Here is a 20,520-nt window from a genome sequence, read left to right as displayed (position 1 = left end):
TTGTTACACATTTTTAGAGATTTTTCTAATCTCTAATATGCTTAACTAACCTTGAAGGGTTAAAATCTTCACATAAAAAAATTTGAGAGGTATCCAGTGCAAAGCTGATATGACAGTTCCATGACATCATCAGGGACCTAGGTATTTTCTGTCTTTCTGTTTTGATGAGCTAGCTTTTGTCCTCAAGATCCCCCATAGTCCCAGATGACTGTTCGAACTCTGACCTTTCCATCTTAATTCCAGAAACAGGAGGGAAGAAGGCTGGAAGAGGGGCTCATCTCCCAGACTGTTAAGGAGGTTTCTCAGAAGTTCCACCGAACAGTTCAGATTATATATTTTTGGCCAGAATCTAGTCATATGGTTACATTTTGCTGGAAGGGAAGCTGAAACATGCAGTCTTTTATCTGGGTATGTTGCCCAATATGTGTAAGTAAGCAGAAGAAATTTGATACTGAGAAGCAACCAGGAGCCTATTAAAAACAAGAACATAAAGTTATTGACCTCTAAATTATAGTATTATTTTCATTTTAACTGAGATTTAGAGATTTGAAAAAGCATGTGAAGCTCTTTCATAAACTTGGTACACACCACATACATTACAACTCACAAATGCCATCCTGAAATTCAGAGAGGTGTAAATTTGGGGTGCCTCTGTCATTGAATGTACAAAGTCATATTATATCTTTTTTCAGAGTGAGAAACATGCTCAAAATGTTAGGTTTTATTCTGAAATTCATGGGGAACAAAACGAAGTGCCTGGTAAGAAAATGAAGATGGATGTTAAGAAATTTAAGGTAAGTGGCCTATATTGATGTCATAATTCTAAACTTTGAGTTATCAAATCATTCTAACAAGATTGTGCTTATTTCAACATTGTGCTTATTTCAGGTGCATAGGAGTAATGTAGTGGACAGAAACAAATTTTGTGATCTCTGCAACATGATATTTAGCTCTCCAGTTGTTGCTCAGTCTCACTATGTGGGAAAAGTCCATGCTAAAAAACTGAAGCAATTAATGGAGGAGCATGATCAGGTATCTCCATCAGGATTTCAGCCAGAGTTGGGTAAGGTTATATTCACCTCTTTAGCTTCCATACAGGGTCTCCCTGTCATTTTTTTTCCAACCTGCTACCCATTTTTTAATTAGAGAGACTTTCACTCTGGAGCAATAACTGGATTCTTGTTCTTCTGCCCAGTAATCTCTTTCTGTGTCTTTGTCATTTAATATGGAGATTGTAATTGCTAGATGAATTTTAAGAAATGTTATGACCTTTCCTTTTCAGTTTATTAAATATAAATGAAAACAAGTTATTTGCTATGCTGCTATAAAGAAACAATAAAAAGCAGCCTGAGCTGTCCAGGTTCTAATCAAATCACAAAATCTTAGCTCCTTCTTACTTCTTCCCCTTGCCACCTATCACAGTTTTTTTCTTTAGTACTTTCTAAAGCATTCTCTCACATGTTCAGACCAGTGTCTTCATCATAATATAGTTATGGTGTAGCATTTTCTTACTGTAACTATAAGCAAAAGAAATACATATGTTATGGACTCTCCTTCAACCTTGATAGTTCATTGCTTTTTTCCTCTGAATATAAATAAAAAGTACCACCAACATTATCAATCAGTAATGAGCACTTATTTTATGCTAGATCCCAAAGATACAGAGAACTATAAAACATTCCCTCTTTCCTCCTTCCAGTGATGTTGAGTCACCAGCGCATGAGAAATCTATCACAAAGATCTCACTTCTGGCCTAAAGTGGAAGAGTATACCCTGGAAAAATCAAACTTGTGTTTTGAACAAAAAATGAGAACAAAAAATGAGATGATTAATCCTCTGCAATAAATAAGTTACCACACTCACACTAGCTTCAACACTTTAGGAATAAGGCATGCATAGCATGGAAAATTTAACAACGTTAATTTCCAACTCATATTGTAGGCCTCATACAGCATTAAAACATACTTTTATCTTAACAAATTAAATCAGAATTATTTTTAAACTTATTCTAGTCTCTCTAATTTTTGTATATTTGTTTTTCTTCCTGTCGGTCCAAAGAGGGTTGGAATCAGTATGTCCTACAATAGAAAGTATCATGTAAAGTCTTATTTTCAGTCCCCACAATTCATCAAATTGAGCTCAGAGAGGTTATGAAATATAAGAGCTCTGAAATAACTGTAATTGTGGAAACATTATTGTATAGCCTTAAATAACTGCATAAATTTTATTTTGATACAAACACCACAAATCTGGACTGAATAGGCTTACTGTGCTACTCAGGAAAGGCACCAACTTAGAAGTTGGCACCCTCTGTTTTACCCTCACTAATTTCAAGAATCATCCTAAACTCTCATGCTTTCGTTTATTTTTCAAATTAATGTAATAAGCTAAAAGCTAATGCTGAATATTCTTCCTTCCTGTACCTTTGTTGGAGAAACTTGGTGCCAGACTTGCATCCAAATTTTTGTTTTCACAGAAGGAGATTCTTTTTAACCTGAGTACCTTTATCCAACAGCCCTGTGAGGAAAAAGCCCAAAGATAGCAAGTTTTCAAAGAATTCTGAATTTCCCTAATACTTTATAATGCATGCAGATCTGATAGCTGAATACATGTTGATCACTTCTCATTACAACTATTTCAGCAGGTGTGCCTATTACTACTTCTGCAGAATCAACTTTTCTGAAGCCTCTTGCTGTCAAGCTTCCTCCAGGTGGGATTAAAGACAAGACTATGCCTTCCTCTTCCAGCAGTGCTTTGGATTTGAATAATCCAAACAAGTATTGCAAGCTCTGTCCTGCTTCCTTTAATAGTCCATTAATGGCCCAACAACATTATGTTGGGAAAAAACACAAAAGAAATGAAGCTAGGAAGAAGTTTGTAGACAAGATAAGAGAGAAACCTCTTCCAGCAAAATCAGATGCAAATGGTAAACAGTAAAAATATACCAAAACTCTTTCATAGAAAATTTATATTTTATGAAACATATTGTCTTAATGTATATATTATTTTACTCATATTGAGTAGTAGGTTGATAGTACTCATGGGATTATAGAATCTTAGATGAGTAAGGACTTCAGGGTCCATCTGTTGGTTTCTAGAAAATGAGACTCAGAAAAGTTTAGATGACCTTCATTAATTATAGAATCAAGTACAGGTATTCCCATGGTCTCATGTTATGTCGTAGGTACATAAGGAAGTATTTTTAATTAGTGACGCTGTAGTTATATTATTTAGTCACTAAGTATGGTTTAAGTGTCTCTAAGGTACTAGGCTACTTATTCTTGGGAATACAAATGAGGGTATACCATTTTCCCTGAAGGAGCAAGTGTGTAAACTAGTTACGTTAATGATACTTCATTGTAAGAGCTACAGGCATGAATTTTTGTGTACATATTTTTGGTAACCAGGGGAGTAAAACATCATGGTTCAGAAAATGTTCGTAGAGGAAGTGTATGATTTAGATTTGTAGAAGTGGGAAGGAGAGAGTATTAACAAAGGAACTAGAAAGAGTGGCAAGAATTCAGGCACAATAAAGATTCTGATCCTGACTGAAGGAATCCACTTGCTCTTCTAACCATATTTTTTTTTTCGTTTTTCCCCCACAGGCACTTTCTCACTACTAGTGTATTTTATTCGCGTTTCATATTCTCTCTTCCACCCACTTCTCTTCTTCCACTCGCTGTTCTTTTTCAGTTCTTTCCTTACTAGACCTTTTTGCTTCATGTGAAAATATTTATTACTCCCTCCTTAAAGCCCTAATCTTTGTCATATGTAACTCCTAAGGCTCTGCTCTTCTTGTGTGTTTCTGTTTCTTTTCTGTTTTCTTTGGGGGCTCTTTTTTTAATTCATTACCTAAATGTGGGTGTTCCTGTGGCTCCATTTTGCCCTCACTATACAAATATGATCTGATCTGTTACCCTGATTTCATCTTGCCTGTATGCTTATGACCTTTCTGTCAAGCTTTGGACTCATATCCAACTGGCAGCTACTGCTTTACCTGGATACTTCATAACCATTTCAATTCCATTCGTTCAAAGTAGAAACCTGTAGTTGACTGTGACTCCCCCAACATTACCTTCTTCACTTCTTTATCTAATGAAACACAGAGCTCTGACTGTTTTACCAGTTCCCTTATCTCGAGCCCTGCTTTTTCCACACTAGATCAGGCCCTCAACATCTCTCCTAGAGCTTTGCTACTCAAAGTGTGGTTTGTGACCAGCATCATTAGCATCATTTGTGAGCGTGTTAGAAAAAGAATCTCAGTCCTCACTGAAGATCTACTGAATCAGAAACTGCATTTTGACAAGATCTCTAGGTCATTTGTACTCACAATAAATTTTGAGAAGCATTGTTCTAGAACATTGCCACAACCTCCTAACTACTCTCCCTGCCATCAGTTTTGTCTCCCCAAATCTACCCTTAATTTAACCACTAGAGTGTTTCACCTAAAGTGCACATCTTTCAATGCCATTCCTCACTTTAAAACCCTTGATTGTTTCTCTATTTTCTGAGGATAAAAATCTAAGCTTCATAGCTCCTTGCCATCTTGTTCCTTCCTGCCTTCTCCAGGCGTATCCCCTCCTACTTCCTGCCATGATCTGTGTTAGGTCAGCACCTGCAAACTGCTTTTGGTTTCCAGAAACTATTACCCTATTTCTCATCTCTCTGCCCTTGTTCATGCTGCCATTTTGTCTGAAACATCTTCTCTTCAATTCCTACTCATTCATTAACATGCTACTTCCCTGGAAGCCTTTTCACTTCCTTCAAGACTTATCTTCTGTGCTTCCTTAGCCTGTGTGTCTAATTTTCTCTGTATGTGTCTTTATCCCCCACTAGAATATAAGGTCTTTGAGGGTAAGGACTTCACCTAACTTGTCTGTATTTCAAGTGTTAAAGATAGAAACTGGCACAGATTAGGCCTACTTCAGTAGAGATTAGTTTAATATATGAATCCATGCACTATTAATTTTGATATGTTGAGTGCTAACCCTATGCTTATAGTATTTAAGTTTCCTAATTAATATGATTCAACATATCCCAAAAAGTTACACAGAGATCTGTGTTTCTATCTAGGATTTTGAAGAATGTTGTCTTAGACAAGTGTAGAAATAGAAGTGGTAGGGCTTCAGAAAGTAGTAGATGTTTGGAGAAATGCCAAACTTTTACTTGTTACAGTATTTTTCCTATTGCTGGGGTGATGATATCTGAAATAAGTACCTTCTAATTTAATGGCTGGAATTAGGTAAAACTGGAACTGAGTCAGTTATGAGAAGTGTGTGTACTCTGGTCACTTCTAAAGGGAGGGTCATGTTAGCACTCTCAAATTTCAATGTTATTAGTATAAGAGAAGAAAGATTTTGGTGAAATTTTCATCTGGCCAGGGAGGGAGTGCTGACCACTAGCATAATAGAACAAATTTTCCTTACTACATTGACTATTCCATTTTAAGAAGAGTAAATATTTGAGGATTTAAAAACTGGCTGAAGAATTTAAATTAGCTAGTGAGAATTTCAAAGAACAGAACAGAAACCCATATTATAAGCAATCAAGCAGTAAGGCAAAAACAACTTGACATGTGACACCTTAATTATTTCACTTATCACCCATTTCACCCTTCTTTCTGTCTCTGCCTTATTTTCCATCCACTTTGTATGTGTTCGTACTATACCTAATCTCTGTCTTTTTTCATCATTCTCACTGCTTTCCTCATGTCCCTCATCCAGCCCAGATCTTATTAGCACAGGGATGGCTACCATAACGATATGGAACTAAAGTATGTATGCATTTTTTACTTATTGTATTTGTTTTGTTTATTTTACTAATTTGTAGCCTCATTATTGCACTTAGATGTCTCACCTTCACCTGTATCTCAACATATCTAAAATGGAATTAATAATCTTCTCTAAAACCAACTTTAATTTCCCAAGATTCCAGCCTTTACCAGTAGTACCACTACTTATTAGTCACCTACATTTGAATCTTTGAGGGCATCTTTGTCTACTGAATTTTGCTACATCCTGTCCATCAGCAAGTCTTATCAAGTCTTATTAGAACTATTTTTCCTTCCTGTACCCTTCCATTACGTTTTCACTACCATCATTTCACACTCCCAATTCTGTAACAACCTTTGGGAAGGCTTTACTTATACCTCATTGTTATTCTCTCCCTAGTAGCAAGAATTCAACCCTAGATCAGTTCCGCAGTCCACCTTTTCTACTTTTATATTCAGAGTACTGGGTGATGCTATGGAAAATTATGTAAAGCTACAGATTGGGTACCTTGAAAGTCTTGGAATCCAATCTCTACGGACTTGAAGTCCTACTTAATCCTTTACCTTCCTCTTCACTCTCCTCGCAATGGTATTAAAACCTGCCCCACTCTCCAAGACTCTCTTCCACTCTTCTACATTTCCCCTTCTCACACCCTTCAGGTAAACTTATATCCCATATTCAATCAGTCACTAAGTTATGCCAATTTTAATGGTATATTTCACCAATCTCCCTGTTCCATGTATTCTAGCCCATGCCTTCCTTATCTCTTGCCTGGCCTAGTATATTTACATAAATGTGGTCTCCTTGCTTTAAGGTTTGTTCCTCTCAAATTTATCCTCCATATTGCAGCTAGAGGAGAGATTTGTCTAAAACACACAGCTGACTGTGTCACTTACTACTTAAAGCATTTCACGTTTTCACAATACACAGGATAAAAAGTCTAGGCTCCTTAGCATAACATATACATCTCTCTGACCTGACACACTTTTGCCTCTCCATCTTTCCTGTTCTATTTTATTCTACAACAATTCCAAATTTTAAGAAGCTATAAGCACTTATATGCTTCTTTCATGCTAGTCCCTCTACGCACAATAATCTTCTCAACTCTTTTCATCAAGTTAACTAATTTTCATCCTTCCACGTTTAACTAAGGCATCATCTCTTCCAATAGCCTTCTCCAGACTACCACACTGTGCTTAAGTGCCTCTACTTCTTTGAGCTTCCATACCCCTTAAGCATACTTCTTACCTTTTACCTAATTAGAATGAAATCCTTTATTTAAATATCTGTTTTTCACTTGAGTTTGTGAGAAACCTGCCCATTTTATCCATCTTGTACACCTAGAATCTAGTATGATGGTTGGTGCCACATAGGCCCTCAGTGTTTGTTGAACAGATTATTTGAAATCAACACATCATACTCATTTCTATCTCTGCCATATCTGATACTGTTTTCATCCCCTGGAATGCCCTTTTCTACCTTCCTTATGACTCAAATTCTTCTTGTCCTCCAAGATCCATCATAACTTCCCTCACTACTCTAGCTATTCTCCCCTTGACATTCATCCCTCTGACATTCTCCCCTTCCTGTGATTTCTCACAGATTTCACTGTTCATTGGCAATTGCATTAATTATAGCTCCTTAACTGAATTAGCCTCCTTAAGACAAAAGATTATATTTTATTCTGCAGTATCCATCTCAGTGCTTTATATGGTAATGAGTATATATTTTTTCTCAATATTTGCTAATTGTTAATTGAGAGGCAGTGTCACATAGAAGGATAAACATAGATTTGTTTATCCTTAGAAGGAGATATGTTTGAAGTCATTTACCCAATTGTATCTCAGATTCCTCAGGTGTAAAATGAAAATAGGGCTACTTCACAGGATTGACAAAGGATGAAATGAAACAGTATGTGTAGTACCCATCACAGAATAGGTTCTAAACAAATGTTACTTTTTTTAAATGTTTTGTTCTCCTGTCATAATTTTAAAACAGGTAAATTGGACATTGTCAATTTTTCCTCATAAACTAAATCCCACATTGAGTTGCATTTTTGCTTACATGCAACTCTCAATTGATTACTTTTCATTTAAGCTATTAGACCAATGGTTCTCACCTTGACTACATGTTAGAATCATGCAGGGAGCTTTTAGAAATTTCAATGCTCAAGCCATCCCTCAAATAAGTTAGAATCCCTAGAACCTATACATTAGTGTTTTGTTTTATGTTTTTTAACTCCCCAAGTAATTGGGCTATAGAGCCAAGGTTGAGAACCACAACATTAGACTATAAAGACATGAATTTCCCCCAATCTATTCTTTGAAAACAAAGATCTTAGTCTGGGGAGTTATGAGATAGGACTGTGATTAGGAGAAAAGTGGGCCCCAAAAGTGTTAGGTTATGGAAGATTCTGAATGGTATGAGATGCAGAGAAGCTTGAGTTTCTGGGTAAAGTCAGAAACAAGGAGTCCTAGCAGAGCTGAAGGCAATAAAGCTGGACAGGGCCAAGGAGCAGACTCAGATAGGAGAATAGAAAGTATAAGAAATACAGTAGATAAGTAGGATTTAGAGTACACTTATCTTGATGAGCACTAAGTAATGTATAGAATTGTTTAATCATTATATTGTTGTCTGAAACTGATATGGCACTATATATTAATTCCACTTCAATTTAAAAGAGGAAAAGAAAAAGAAACAGGGGAGTCAGGTTTCAGAGAATTAGACCAGGAATTCTGATCTTGGAGCCAATAAATAGGCTTCATATCTTCACAGAAAAGGTTTATACCATTTAGTATATATTTTTATGTATTATTTTTTGAGATATATTTTTTGAATATATTATTTTATGAGATGTCTGTATCTAGGAAACAACAAGAATATCAGTGTATGAAAAAGACAAAGGCTAAGGTAATAGTAATCAGACTACAGTTCCAGAACTGCCTCTGTATCTTTTATATGTGACCTGAAGCTTCTCTAAACCCCTCTATTATGTATATTATAGTCTCCTGATATAATCTGTGAAGAAGCAAAGGAGAAACTGAGGATAACATTATGTATACTATATTCTTTATAAGCACTAAACAAATAGGTAAAACCCCTAAAATATAATCTGAGTTTATAATCATAATGAAGATCATCAGCTTGATAATTTAGGGGAGTGGTGCTCAACAACAGTTGTATAGAAAAACCATCTAAAACACTTTCTATTTTATTTACTTTTGTTGTTGTTGTTGTTGTTGTTGTTTTTAATATATGAAATTTATTGTCAAATTGGTTTCCATACAACACCCAGTGCTCATCCCAAAAGGTGCCCTCCTCAGTACCCATCACCCACCCTCCCCTCCCTCCTACCCCCCATCAACCCTCAGTTTGTTCTCAGTTTTTAAGAGTCTCTTATGCTTTGGCTCTCTCCCACTCTAACCTCTTTTTTTTTTCCTTCCCCTCCCCCATGGGTTTCTGTTAAGTTTTTCAGGATCCACATAAGAGTGAAACCATATGGTATCTGTCTTTCTTTGTATGGCTTATTTCACTTAGCCTAACACTCTCCATTTCCATCCATGTTGCTACCAAGGGCCATATTTCATTCTTTCTCATTGCCACGTAGTACTCCATTGTGTATATAAACCACAATTTCTTTATCCATTCATCAGTTGATGGACATTTAGGCTCTTTCCATAATTTGGCTATTGTAAAACACTTTCAAAAAGTAAGAAAGCCTGGTTCTGCTCCTGGAGATTCTGATTTAAATGGTCCAATGTGGAGCTGTAACATTAATATTTTTAAAGTTTTCCACATGGTTCTAATGTGTAGCTAACATTGAGCACCATTAACGCAGACGAAACCAGGATTCCTGCTTATCTTGCATAACTTGGGTGTTCTCAAAATGTATGGTGTTGGCCAAGCAAATCTGAGCTTTAATTTCCACAGTTGTTAAGTAAGGGTATTGATAATTTTTTTGAAAAGGATTGTTGTGAACATGCAGACTCCTGGATTTAGTTCTTAGCTTTGCAGGAAGTCCAAAATCTTCAGGGTTGACCAGCCTCAAATCAGGGACTGACGAGACCACAAACTTAGAAAACACCAATAAATAATCAAGGAACTAGAAAGGTATTCTCTTAGTGTATTCCCCACACATTCTCTAAGAATAATTACCTGGAGTATTGTTAAAACATGAATTCCCTGTCCCAGAGACAGAGGATCATGTTTTACAGGGAGAGGCTTAGGGATCTATATTTTAATTTTTTAATGTTTATTTATTTTTGAGAGAGAGAGAATGACAGAGAACAAGTGGGGGAAGGGCAGAGAGAGAGGGAGACACAGAAACTGAAGCAGGCTCCAGGCTCCGAGCTGTGAGCACAGAGCCCAACGTGGGGCTAGAACTCATGAACTATGAGATCATGACCTGAGCCGAAGTCGGATGCTCAACCAACTGAGCATGTGCTCCTTAAGGATCTATATTTTAAATAATACTTCAAGTAATTCTGGAGTCTGGGAAACATTGTAATTTAAGTTAATACATTGTCATTCTGGTATTGATTTATGGTAGGAGAGGATAATATCTTTTTTCAGTTCCTAAGGCTTTTAAAACCTGGATATATCATCCAGGGTATTCCTTTTTTGGTATCAAAGAATATGAGAAGCCGAATTATAATCAGAAATAGACTTGATTAGCATGAAATCAGACCACTGGGAGAGAGGATAGTTACAAGGAATCATTCATTCAGTCTTTGGCATAACCTGCTGAGCTCTCCTTGGCCCACTAGAGTTATGTCAGTAGTAAGCAGAGTCCTCATGTTATTCAAAGTTGCATCTTTCTTTCTCATTAACAATAGTCTTCTGTTTCTATGAATAATATTTGCTTGGACAAGACCAATATCCTTGATTAATTTAGCATCATTTGAATGATTAAGTTGCTGTTTGACTTAAAAGATGACCTTGCTTCATCTTAAAATTACTGCATCCACCAATTTATTGCCTCTTCTTTAGTGTGGGATTATTTTATATTTGGCTTATGAAATTTATTAATTTTCTACTTCTGACCAAAGAGAAATTGGAAGGATGATGAGGTTAAGAAAATAAAGATTAATTTATCCTCTGCTTTCAGCTCTACCTAAGAAGCAGAACAGAGAAATAGCTGGCATACCTATTGTATAGTTTTTGACTCTTTTGAAGTAGTAACTAGTAGTTGTTTTAGAATTTTTCTTTCAGCTTTTATCCTGAGAGTGGGGCTCACTGAACCTCTCTCCTTTCTAATATCTGTCTGTGGGAATTACTTTTGGTAAACTAATGCACTACAGTGATTTCACATAAGAGAGTAAAACTTTGCTTTTGTTTAATCTTTTGGAACATTTCAGGTTTTTGTTGGATGGCAAGAAAAAAAAGGTTGATTAAGGGATTAAGAGGCAAAGGTTAATTGGGCATACTAAATTTGAAGTGTCTACTGCACTTCCATGTAGAAACAATAGGCAGGCAGATAGTAGTCTCAAGAAAGAGGCCAAGGCTAAAGAAGCAGTGTGGTGTAGTGTAGTGTAGTGTGAAGAATTCTGGGCTTTAAATTAAGAAACGTGGGCTCTGAGAGGTTAGCTCTATTACTGACCTGCTCTTTGACTTTGACAAAGTCATTTGACCTCTCTGGGCCTTATCTTTAAATTGGGAAAGTTCTGTAGATGATCTCTAGTAAATTCCTGTCCATATTGACCTCCTTAAATTTGACTCTTTTTTCAGCATTTAGTATGAGGACCTACGTTTGCCATATTTGTAATATTACCTTTACATCTTTAGAAATGTTCCGGTCCCATATGCAAGGAAGTGAACACCAAATTAAGTAAGTATTTTCTGCCAAAATGCTCCTATGATACCAAAGAGTAGGGCTTCTGTCAAGTACCCTTGCATGTATTTTACAAAACTTTTGTAGGCATTCACTTCCCTATAAGGTGATACAGTTAATGGTATTTGTCACAAAGTGCATGGTAGTGGAATCTCATAGGGAGTTCTGTAGCCATGATAGTATACTTGCAGAGCTGGATAATTGGCACCTCTTGTGACCAAACAGCATTGTTCTTCTCATTCTCATTGAGCCATGAAAATTCAAATAATTCCTGGAAGGTTGGCTTAGTTCCAGGGATACAGTGATCTGGTCATCATCCTTTCAGCAAAGTATAGTGGTTATGAACAAAGGTCTTGCTGTTAGACCTGGACTGGAATATCAGATTTGTCTTTCTAACAAGTGTATAACTTTAGACATTTCCAATTTAATGTGGTTATAATGAAATACAAAAATATGTGTAAGGTTCCTGGCCTGGCACACAATAGCACAATAAATATTTATTCCATTCTATTCTATTGTTTCAAGGAGGAGAGGATTAAGTAGACAATTAGGGACTTGATCAGTCAGATAGCAGGACAGAGGGGCACTTGGGTATTGTATTTTTGGTTTGTTGCTGTGAAAATCAAACCATAGTGTTTCTGTTTAATTATTTTATTCTAGTTGAAAATATTTCTACTTTGAGTCTGAATACGTAGGAGCTAAATTGTGCAATTCACAAAATTAACCTTCATTTAGACTCTTTTTTAAAATCTCACGGTTCCAGAACAAATATCCATTACATTTATAGCTCTATACAAAGAACTAACTAAAACTTTTAAAATAATGTGACATTCAAATCAGACAATCCTCAGGGCATTAAATATTATTTGTTCTTTCCCACATATCCCAACATGTCTTACATGTTTAGTACTAAGGCAGTATCAGCTATGTCTGCATGTTTGTACCCATCTTCCCTTTCATCTCAGCCCTGAAAATTTTTTTGTATTTAAAAAATTGTGAGGTACCTGAGAAATATGACTGTTCCTGCTGCTTCTTTTTAGCATAAAAAGTGATGATTTACAGCGTTTATATTGAAGTAAGCTTTTAATATTTGTTTGGACTTTTGTTGTTGTTTTTTCCAGACTAATCTTTTTAAAACAAAGAAAGTATTCAGAATAAAATAGCCTAGTAATAAGAACTTTCTACTGTTTTCTTTGCAGAGAATCCATTGTTATCAGTCTAGTGAAGAATCCCAAGAAGACACAAGACTCTTACCAAGATGAATGTGCAGATTACATCAAAACGCAGAAATCCAGAGGACCAGAGCCCAAGATTTGTTTCAGAAAGATGGAAGAGAGTTCTTTGGAAGCCCGTTGGTACAGGGAAGTAGTTGATTCTAGATCCACACATACAATGTTTGAACAGAGACTCCCATGTGAGACTTTCTGGACATACCCAGGATCATACAGTATTTCACAAACAGCAGAAAACCATTTATCTCATTGTTCACCAGCTCATTCAAAGAAGACATATGACTCTTTCCAAGATGAACTGGAAGATTACATCAAAGTGCAGAAAGCGAGAGGACTAGATCCAAAGTTTTGTTTCAGAAAGATAAGAGAGAACTCTACAGAGACCCATGGGTACAGAGAAGTTGACTCTGGACCCAGACAACAAATGTTTGAGCAAAGATTTTCACTTGAAACTTCCCAGACTTACCAACAACCATACAATATTTCACCAGTGGAAAGCAAGTTGCATTATTGGTTACCAGTTCATTCAAACAGAACTTATGATTCTTTCCAAGATGAGCTAGAAGATTACATCAAAGTGCAGAAAGCCAGAGGACTAGAGCCAAAGACTTGCTTCAGAAAGGTTAGTGATAGCTCTATAGAAATCCATAAGTACAAAGAAAAGGTTGATTTCAGACCCAAACATAGAATTTTTGAGCAAAAAGTCCCATTTGAGACTTCCCATGCTTATACAGGATCATACAGTATTTCCCAAGTAGTGGAAAACCAGTTACCTCATTGCTTACCAGCTCATGACAGCATACAGAAACTAGACTCTATATCCTCCTGTCAACCCATCAGAGACTGTTTTCCAGAAAAGCCAGTACCCCTGAGCCTTAGTCAGCAAGAAAATAACTTTGGCTCATACAGTGTAGAATCTGAAGTTTACAAGCACCTCTCAGAAAACAATACCAGTGACCATAAAGCAGGTCATAAACGAAGACATCAGAAGAGAAGAAGGCACCTGGAAGAAGGTGAAGACAGGTCAGAGAAAGAGCAATCGAAGCATAAAAGGAAAAAGAGTTACGGTGATACAAATCTAGACAAGGACAAGAGCATCCGACAAAGGAAAAGAAAGGGAGATCAAGTCAGCGTCAGTTCAGGAAAGCTTAAACATCGAAAAAAGAAAAAAAGCCATGGTGTGCCCACTGAGAAAGAAGAACGTAAGCACAAGAAAGGGAAAAAGAAACCTGTTGAAGAAAAGACAGAAGAGGAAATGCTTTGGGATGAATCTATTCTTGGATTTTGAATTTTTAGTTTTGTTTACCCAAGGATGAATTGAAGAAATCAGTTATGGATTTAGACAAAGACAAGAACATCCAGAAGAAAAAGAGCAGTGGATATAGTCAGTGTCAGCTCCAGAAAGCTTAGTTTTTGTGTTTATAATTTGAAATTGAATTGAAAGAAGAAACAAACAAGCTTAAATATACTGAGAAAGAACATAAGAAGAACATAAGAACACAACCAGAACATGAGAGAAAAAGAATTCTGTTGAAGAAAAGACAGAGTCAATCTTTTGGGATGAGTCTGTTTTAGGAATTTCATTTTGTTTACCGAAGGATGAAATGAAGAAATCAGTTTAGAAAATGGATTTAGACAAAAACAAGAACAGCCAGTGAAGAAAAGCATAGGTAGATATGATCATTGGCTATTCAGGAAAGCTTAGTTTTAGGGGCTGTAAAAATTGAAATTGAATTGAAAGAAGAAACAAGCATAAATCTAGAAGAACATAAGAACACAAGAACAGAAAAGGAAATCTGTTGAAGAAAGACAATGCTTTGGGAGGAGTCTGTGCTTGGATTTTGAGCTTTTTAGTTTTGTTCCCTTAAGGTCGAATTGAAGAAATAAGTTGAAAAGTTTGATTTCATAAAATTTATGTTACTTGAATGCTTCCTAAGTGAGCAGTTAACTTTAACCTCCAACAAAAGCCAAGTGGAGTAAAAGTATTCAATATGCCTTTTCCTCAAGTTAGTTTTTCTCATTTTCTTTAAAAAATTACATTTCTTATATAAAATGTAATTTTGCTTAATGAGGTTGTCTCTACTTCTATTCATCAAATTGCTGTGGTGGTGAATTATTTGCCCATGAAAGGTTAATTTATTTTAAATGAGAGAATTACCAGGCATTACAAAATCCATTCCTTGTTTGGGTTTGTGTTAGTGTTGGTATTTTATTGTTGTTATTGTGTGTTTGTTTTTCTCTAAGAAAAATGTATGAAGCAATTTAGATCAGTTTTTTTTTGTTTGTCAAATCTAATTTGCAGTGTATTTTTGTATTTTCTAGTTCTGAAAGTGGAAAATGAAACTGTCTGTAATAAGTTTAGATGATATATAGTTTTAAAAAGCTCTCAAAAAGTACTGATACAAAATCAGTCTATATTCTGGAAATGTTTATATTATATTAAAGTGTTTTAATTTCTACATATTGTTTTATGTAAATGATCATTTCCCAGCCAAAGATGATTTTACTTTGGGAGTGAGAGTGGAAATAATGAAACCTCTCAGGACCTCTCAGGAGATCACAGTGTAAAGTTGTAACAACTCCATTTATTCTACATCTTGCTTATGAGAAGCTGATATTCAGACTGGAGTTCAGTTTTAAGTTTAAAAATGTGACCAACTAAATACTTGAAACTGAAGAAGAAAGAATTTATAAGTGGAAAGGGCTGTGAGGGTGCATTACCTTGAAACTCTTTCATACTTTTTTTTTTTTACTCTGGTGCTCCCTTTTATATGATAAGCACTTCCTGTAAGCATTTGAGCATCACCATGGTATAGTAGAAAGAGTAATCCTGGGAATTCAAATCCCAGGATTCTGGTCTCAGTTGTACTATCAAGTTGACTGTGTGACCTTGTGGGAATACCATCAGAATCCAACATGGAGTCATTAGAAATAGGAAAAATAGGCTATACTATTCATATCCAAAAGAGGAATCTTATTCAAAAAAGTAAATAAATTTAGACGGTGTTGTATCTGCACATAGGTGGGACTTTTAACAGTGTTTTTTCTTGAGATTTCACTGAAATGGTAAATAGGAACTGAAGCATAATATAATTGTTTGGGTTTATACCAGGTTGAATGAATAGTCTGAAAGGGAGTTAGATCCCAAATTAACTTTTATTCCATGAGACTGTTGGTATAAGATTATTTGCTACTACTACAATACTACTGCCCTTCTTTTTAACACATCTGGCATACTAGCGAAAGGAGAAGGAAAAGAAGAACCAAAGTAGCAAATAGACTGGAATTAGACACAAAAATGGCTAAATTTCTTTTCTGAACATGGCAAAAAAATGCAGCTTATTTTCACAGAAAGTAAAAGATCAATTGAATTGTAAGCATTTTTAGAATTGATAAATTCTTTTGCATAAGTCCATTTTGTGTTGAAAGGTGGAGGGTAGGAATTCAAAACTATATAAGAATATTTACTAAGACACCAAATTACCATGATCTTTTCCAAATAACTTAAATAGATAAATGATTTATTAAAATTAGCAGCACCCAATCTCATCAACACTGTGTAAATCATGCAATATTTTAACATTAAAATCATTTAAATTAGGTGGGGTGGCAAGTTGGGGGAGGGATAAGGGTGTGGTGTTAACTACATTCTTGGAGAAGTTACTAGTGACTTGCTCTAGAAAGTGGTTTTGCAAATTTTTAAAACAAAAACTATTTTGACAAAACACACTTTTTGTTAACCCTATCATAAAGTTAATTTTCTATTAACTGGGAAGTATTTTCTAGGTGAAGGCAAGGACCTAGAATCTGACTTTGGCACATTTGCTATGCTCCCAACTTCTGCCTCTGAGCACAAGGAGGTTACAGTATGTCAAGATATTTAAATATATATATACAGGATCCAAAATTAACTCTACTTCTGGATTTGAGTGCTGAATCTAGTAAGATTAAATTTAATGGTATAAACATTAAATCCTGCATTTGGATGTAGAAGATAATACAAAAATATATTTGAGGAGACATAGTTTAAGATATTGCATGTGAAAACAGTGTTGAGATTTTTATTACATGCTTAGTTTGAAAGACAGATATACCCATCCAGACATAACATCACATGTGATCTAAGCAAATTACCAGTCAGTATTCAGACAAATTAATAGCACCTAGCCTCATAGGTATATCCCCCATTAAATAGAAGATCGAGGCAAATTATGGCTGAATTTGGAAAATAATTTTCAACAATTGCAGTCTTAGGAAAAAAACAGAATTGACTGCCTTTTTATATGCATGCCTTAAACAAATAAGAGCTGGCTATCACCATTGAGCCAGTAAAGAACCTGAGAAAAAAATGAACAGATTCTATTCCATAAACAGCTCACAATCTAACAGAGTAAATAGACCAATAAATAGGAAATTGCAATATAAACTTGATAAAGGCTACAATAGTACTGAAGGATGCTCTGGGTTGGAGGGTAACAAAATTAATGGAATGAGAAGTGGGCATTCAGGAAAGGCTTCCAAAGGAAGTGACATCTAAATAGACCTTTTCCTCTTAATTCAAAGACATTTCTTTGATACATTCACTTGGCTATATAATAGGTCCTTCAAACTTAATATAACCACACAGAGTGCCTGCTTCTGTCATTACCAATCATTCATCTCCCAGTTTTCCCCATTTCTATAAAACCATCCAATTGCTCAAGCCCAAAACCATTTTTGAGAACCTCTTAACTTTTACATTAGTCCATAAGCAATCCTCCTTAATTGTATCACCAAAATATCTCTCTTAATGTCCAATTCTCTTCATCTTCACTGCCACCACTCTAATCTGAGATATCATTTCTTCATAAAACTGAAAAAATAGGTTTGAGAGCAACTGAAACATTCAAAGAAGACATCAGAGGTTCTGAATTACAGGTAAGTGGGTAAAAACTACAGAGAATCAGCAAGAGATCAAACAGTGCTATGGTGAACTAGGTCCTTGATTTCAGAATGATCCAGCATAGTGTTTTCCTCCAGAAGAACAAACCCACATACACAAAGAAAACTGCTAGTTTCAGAAACAAAATTGAATAGTACAGAGCACTGGGTAAGGGTAAGAGAAAGTAAAAATAGTAGTGGATAGGGGAAGAATCCAGAGAAAGCAGATCGAAGGAAGTATTATGACAGCAAAATAAACCTCTAAAGGTGTGAGTAGCACCTTGGAAGGCCAGACCTGCAGAATGTGAACACACCAGAAAAATGAAGATAACAAAGTAAATGAAAACTATCTCAGTATTTTAAAATGAGCTGAAAGAAAGAAAACATTTAAGGGCTTTGATATACAGCATAAATTCAGAAAGAGAACCCAGAAATAGACAACAGAAAGATGTGAAACAAAAACTGACAGAACTAAGTAAATAAAAAATAAGGGAAGATTAGATTGCAAGGAATACAAAAGAGAAGAGACACTGTGGTAAAGAGGGAAATAATTGAAAAAAATTTTAATTCCATAGATTGATAGAACAGATAAGAGATAGTCAGTGGAGATAAATTTGTTGTAATGGATGCTATGTTGGTGCTACCCAGAACCATTCCTCACCCCTGCCCCAATATCTCAGGACAAAGGCACCTATTTCCCCAACTTTTGGGTATTGACCTTGTCTGAAGGGAACTGTGTTTCCTAAGATCATGCCCTCTCCTAGGGGCAGGCAGCAGCCATTTGTGGGTTTATGTAGTTAAATACTAAGGCCAAAGCCTCCCGTTTCAATTTTGGGCAACTGTAAAAGGCCATCTTCGTTTCAGAGCTCCCCACGGGATCAACTGAGACCTTTGTTATACCTGTATCACAGTTCAATTTCTCTGCTAATCCTGCTTCCCTAACTACCTCACAGTGTTATTCTTTTGAGCATACCCCTATAAATTACCTACAAACAAATCTCCATCTCATAATCATTTTCTCCCAGAACCTTACCTAAGACAGGTGTTATCAGGAGTAGTCCTAGGAAACAGACTCCAAAAACAGGGTTTGGGAAGCACAAAATGAGGATCCTGTCATTCACTGGTAGTTGGTAAAATACTGGTAGTAGGTAGTCCCTGGCATGCTATAGTAGTACAATTGTTAAAACTTTTACCAGTGATACTAGTGAAAAGGAATGTATGTGCAAATGTAATATCTTGAGTAATTGAGAGGATTTGGGGGACATAGCAATTATCTAGAATCTGCTGATTCTTGCTGAGTACCATTGATGTATGGGAGAGAGAAAATGAAAGGCTAAGAGAATGAGAATTAATTACCAATTTAAAGCAAAATACGAAAGTCAGAAGGCATCCTTGGTAGCATATAAAGGGACTTCTATCTCTGTGTTGAGATCCCATCTCCCCCAATTCCTCTATCTTGGAAAGGTGGACCAATTCTAAGATTGCCAGGAGAAAAAACACAGAATGCCTAGATAAACTTGAATTTCAGAAAAAAAGAGCTATTTTTGAGTATAAATATGTCCAATGCAATATTTGGAACACAATTATATTAAAACAAATTTCATTGTTTACCTGAATTTCAAATTTAACTGGATTTTTGTTGTTAAATCTGGCAACCCTACCCATTTCTCCTAACTCCTATCTTGCTTGAAGATGATATTTATCCCTCTGCCTTGCAAGACAAGTCCCCTTCCATAGCATCTATCCACATGATTCCTACTGGTCACCAGACCAATAACTATAATCAAATCACAACTTAACCTAGCTTGAGAAGTGTTAGTCTGGAAAAAAGTTCTACGGAAAGAAGTAAAGTACTAGGAGGAGGCCTGGTGGGACTGAGCTCAGAGGCCTATTTGTGGCCAGACTTTAAGAGGGCTAGGTGTTTCCAGGAAGAGATCCATAAAGCAGGGAGGTTAGAGATAGAGAGTAAAGACAGAGAACACAGCTCACTTGAGGGTGTATCAGACAGAATATGCACAGAGAGAGTAAGAGCAGTCCAGGAAAGCTTTACAGAGAAGGTTAAAGTCTTTGCCTGTTAAGTAACAGGAATCATTGAGGATTTCTAAGCAGGAAATGAGAGGGAGTGGGACTGGGTGGTCTTAAATGAGTCTAATATGTTCATTAAAAAAAAAAGTTGTTAGTGTGAAGTTGGAAGTGTGGGCAGTGAAGGAGACCAGACACAGAATCTATATGGTAATCCAAATGCGATATCAGGGACTAGGGTAATGTCAGAGAAAACTGGGAGTAAGAGACTGATGGAGAAAGACTATGAAGTTCTCTTGTAAAGACTCTTAAAGACTAGGCCTAGTTCATAGATGTCTGAGAGAAAAGCAAAGCCCAGTTTCAGATAGGCTAATTTCACAATGACTGATACCAAGAAAGTCAACCTATCATCATGATGGCATTAAAGGAAAGAGCCTCCAGATTGAAAGAAGTCTATTAATTTAATTACAGGCTCAAGTTTCTTGGGACTTTTTAGTTGAGTCCAGGGGGATTAAAAACTTTAAGTATATAACAACTGACCCATGGGACTTGTCAGTAAAATTTCACTGTGCACCTTAATTTAAGATAAGCACTCAGAAAACAAATACTTGGGAGTAGCAATAATAAATCACATTCTGGAAAGTTAGAAAATTATTTTCCACAGGTTTGCTATTCTAAAAACAAAATAAAAATTTTAGTATAGCCTTGCTAAAAGTTTGGTCTATTTATGTTCCCTTCCTTTTTT

At 35.9% G+C, this 20,520-nt stretch overlaps 1 protein-coding gene across 8 annotated transcripts in view; it reads left to right on the top strand.

Annotated features, from left to right (window-relative positions):
- Positions 1 to 15,292, top strand: part of ZMAT1 (zinc finger matrin-type 1) — a 38,027-nt gene extending 22,735 nt beyond the window's left edge. For 2 of the 8 annotated variants that reach the window (XM_027053808.2, XM_027053806.2), the window contains 5 exons: positions 693 to 794; positions 889 to 1,063; positions 2,642 to 2,926; positions 11,499 to 11,598; positions 12,801 to 15,292. In XM_027053808.2, the coding sequence (XP_026909609.1) occupies positions 693 to 794; positions 889 to 1,063; positions 2,642 to 2,926; positions 11,499 to 11,598; positions 12,801 to 14,121 (1,983 nt within the window). In that variant the 3' untranslated portion in view covers positions 14,122 to 15,292. Of the gene's footprint in view, positions 1 to 692; positions 795 to 888; positions 1,064 to 2,641; positions 2,927 to 3,737; positions 5,774 to 11,498; positions 11,599 to 12,800 lie in introns of those variants that run through there. The other 6 variants (XM_053201470.1, XM_027053809.2, XM_027053807.2 and 3 more) reach the window with 5 other exon arrangements.
- The last annotated feature ends 5,228 nt before the right edge of the window (positions 15,293 to 20,520 follow it).

The sequence above is a fragment of the Acinonyx jubatus genome, chromosome X (genome assembly GCF_027475565.1).
Source record: "Acinonyx jubatus isolate Ajub_Pintada_27869175 chromosome X, VMU_Ajub_asm_v1.0, whole genome shotgun sequence".
NCBI lineage: Eukaryota > Metazoa > Chordata > Mammalia > Carnivora > Felidae > Acinonyx > Acinonyx jubatus.
This window is presented reverse-complemented; position numbering and strand designations above follow the sequence as displayed.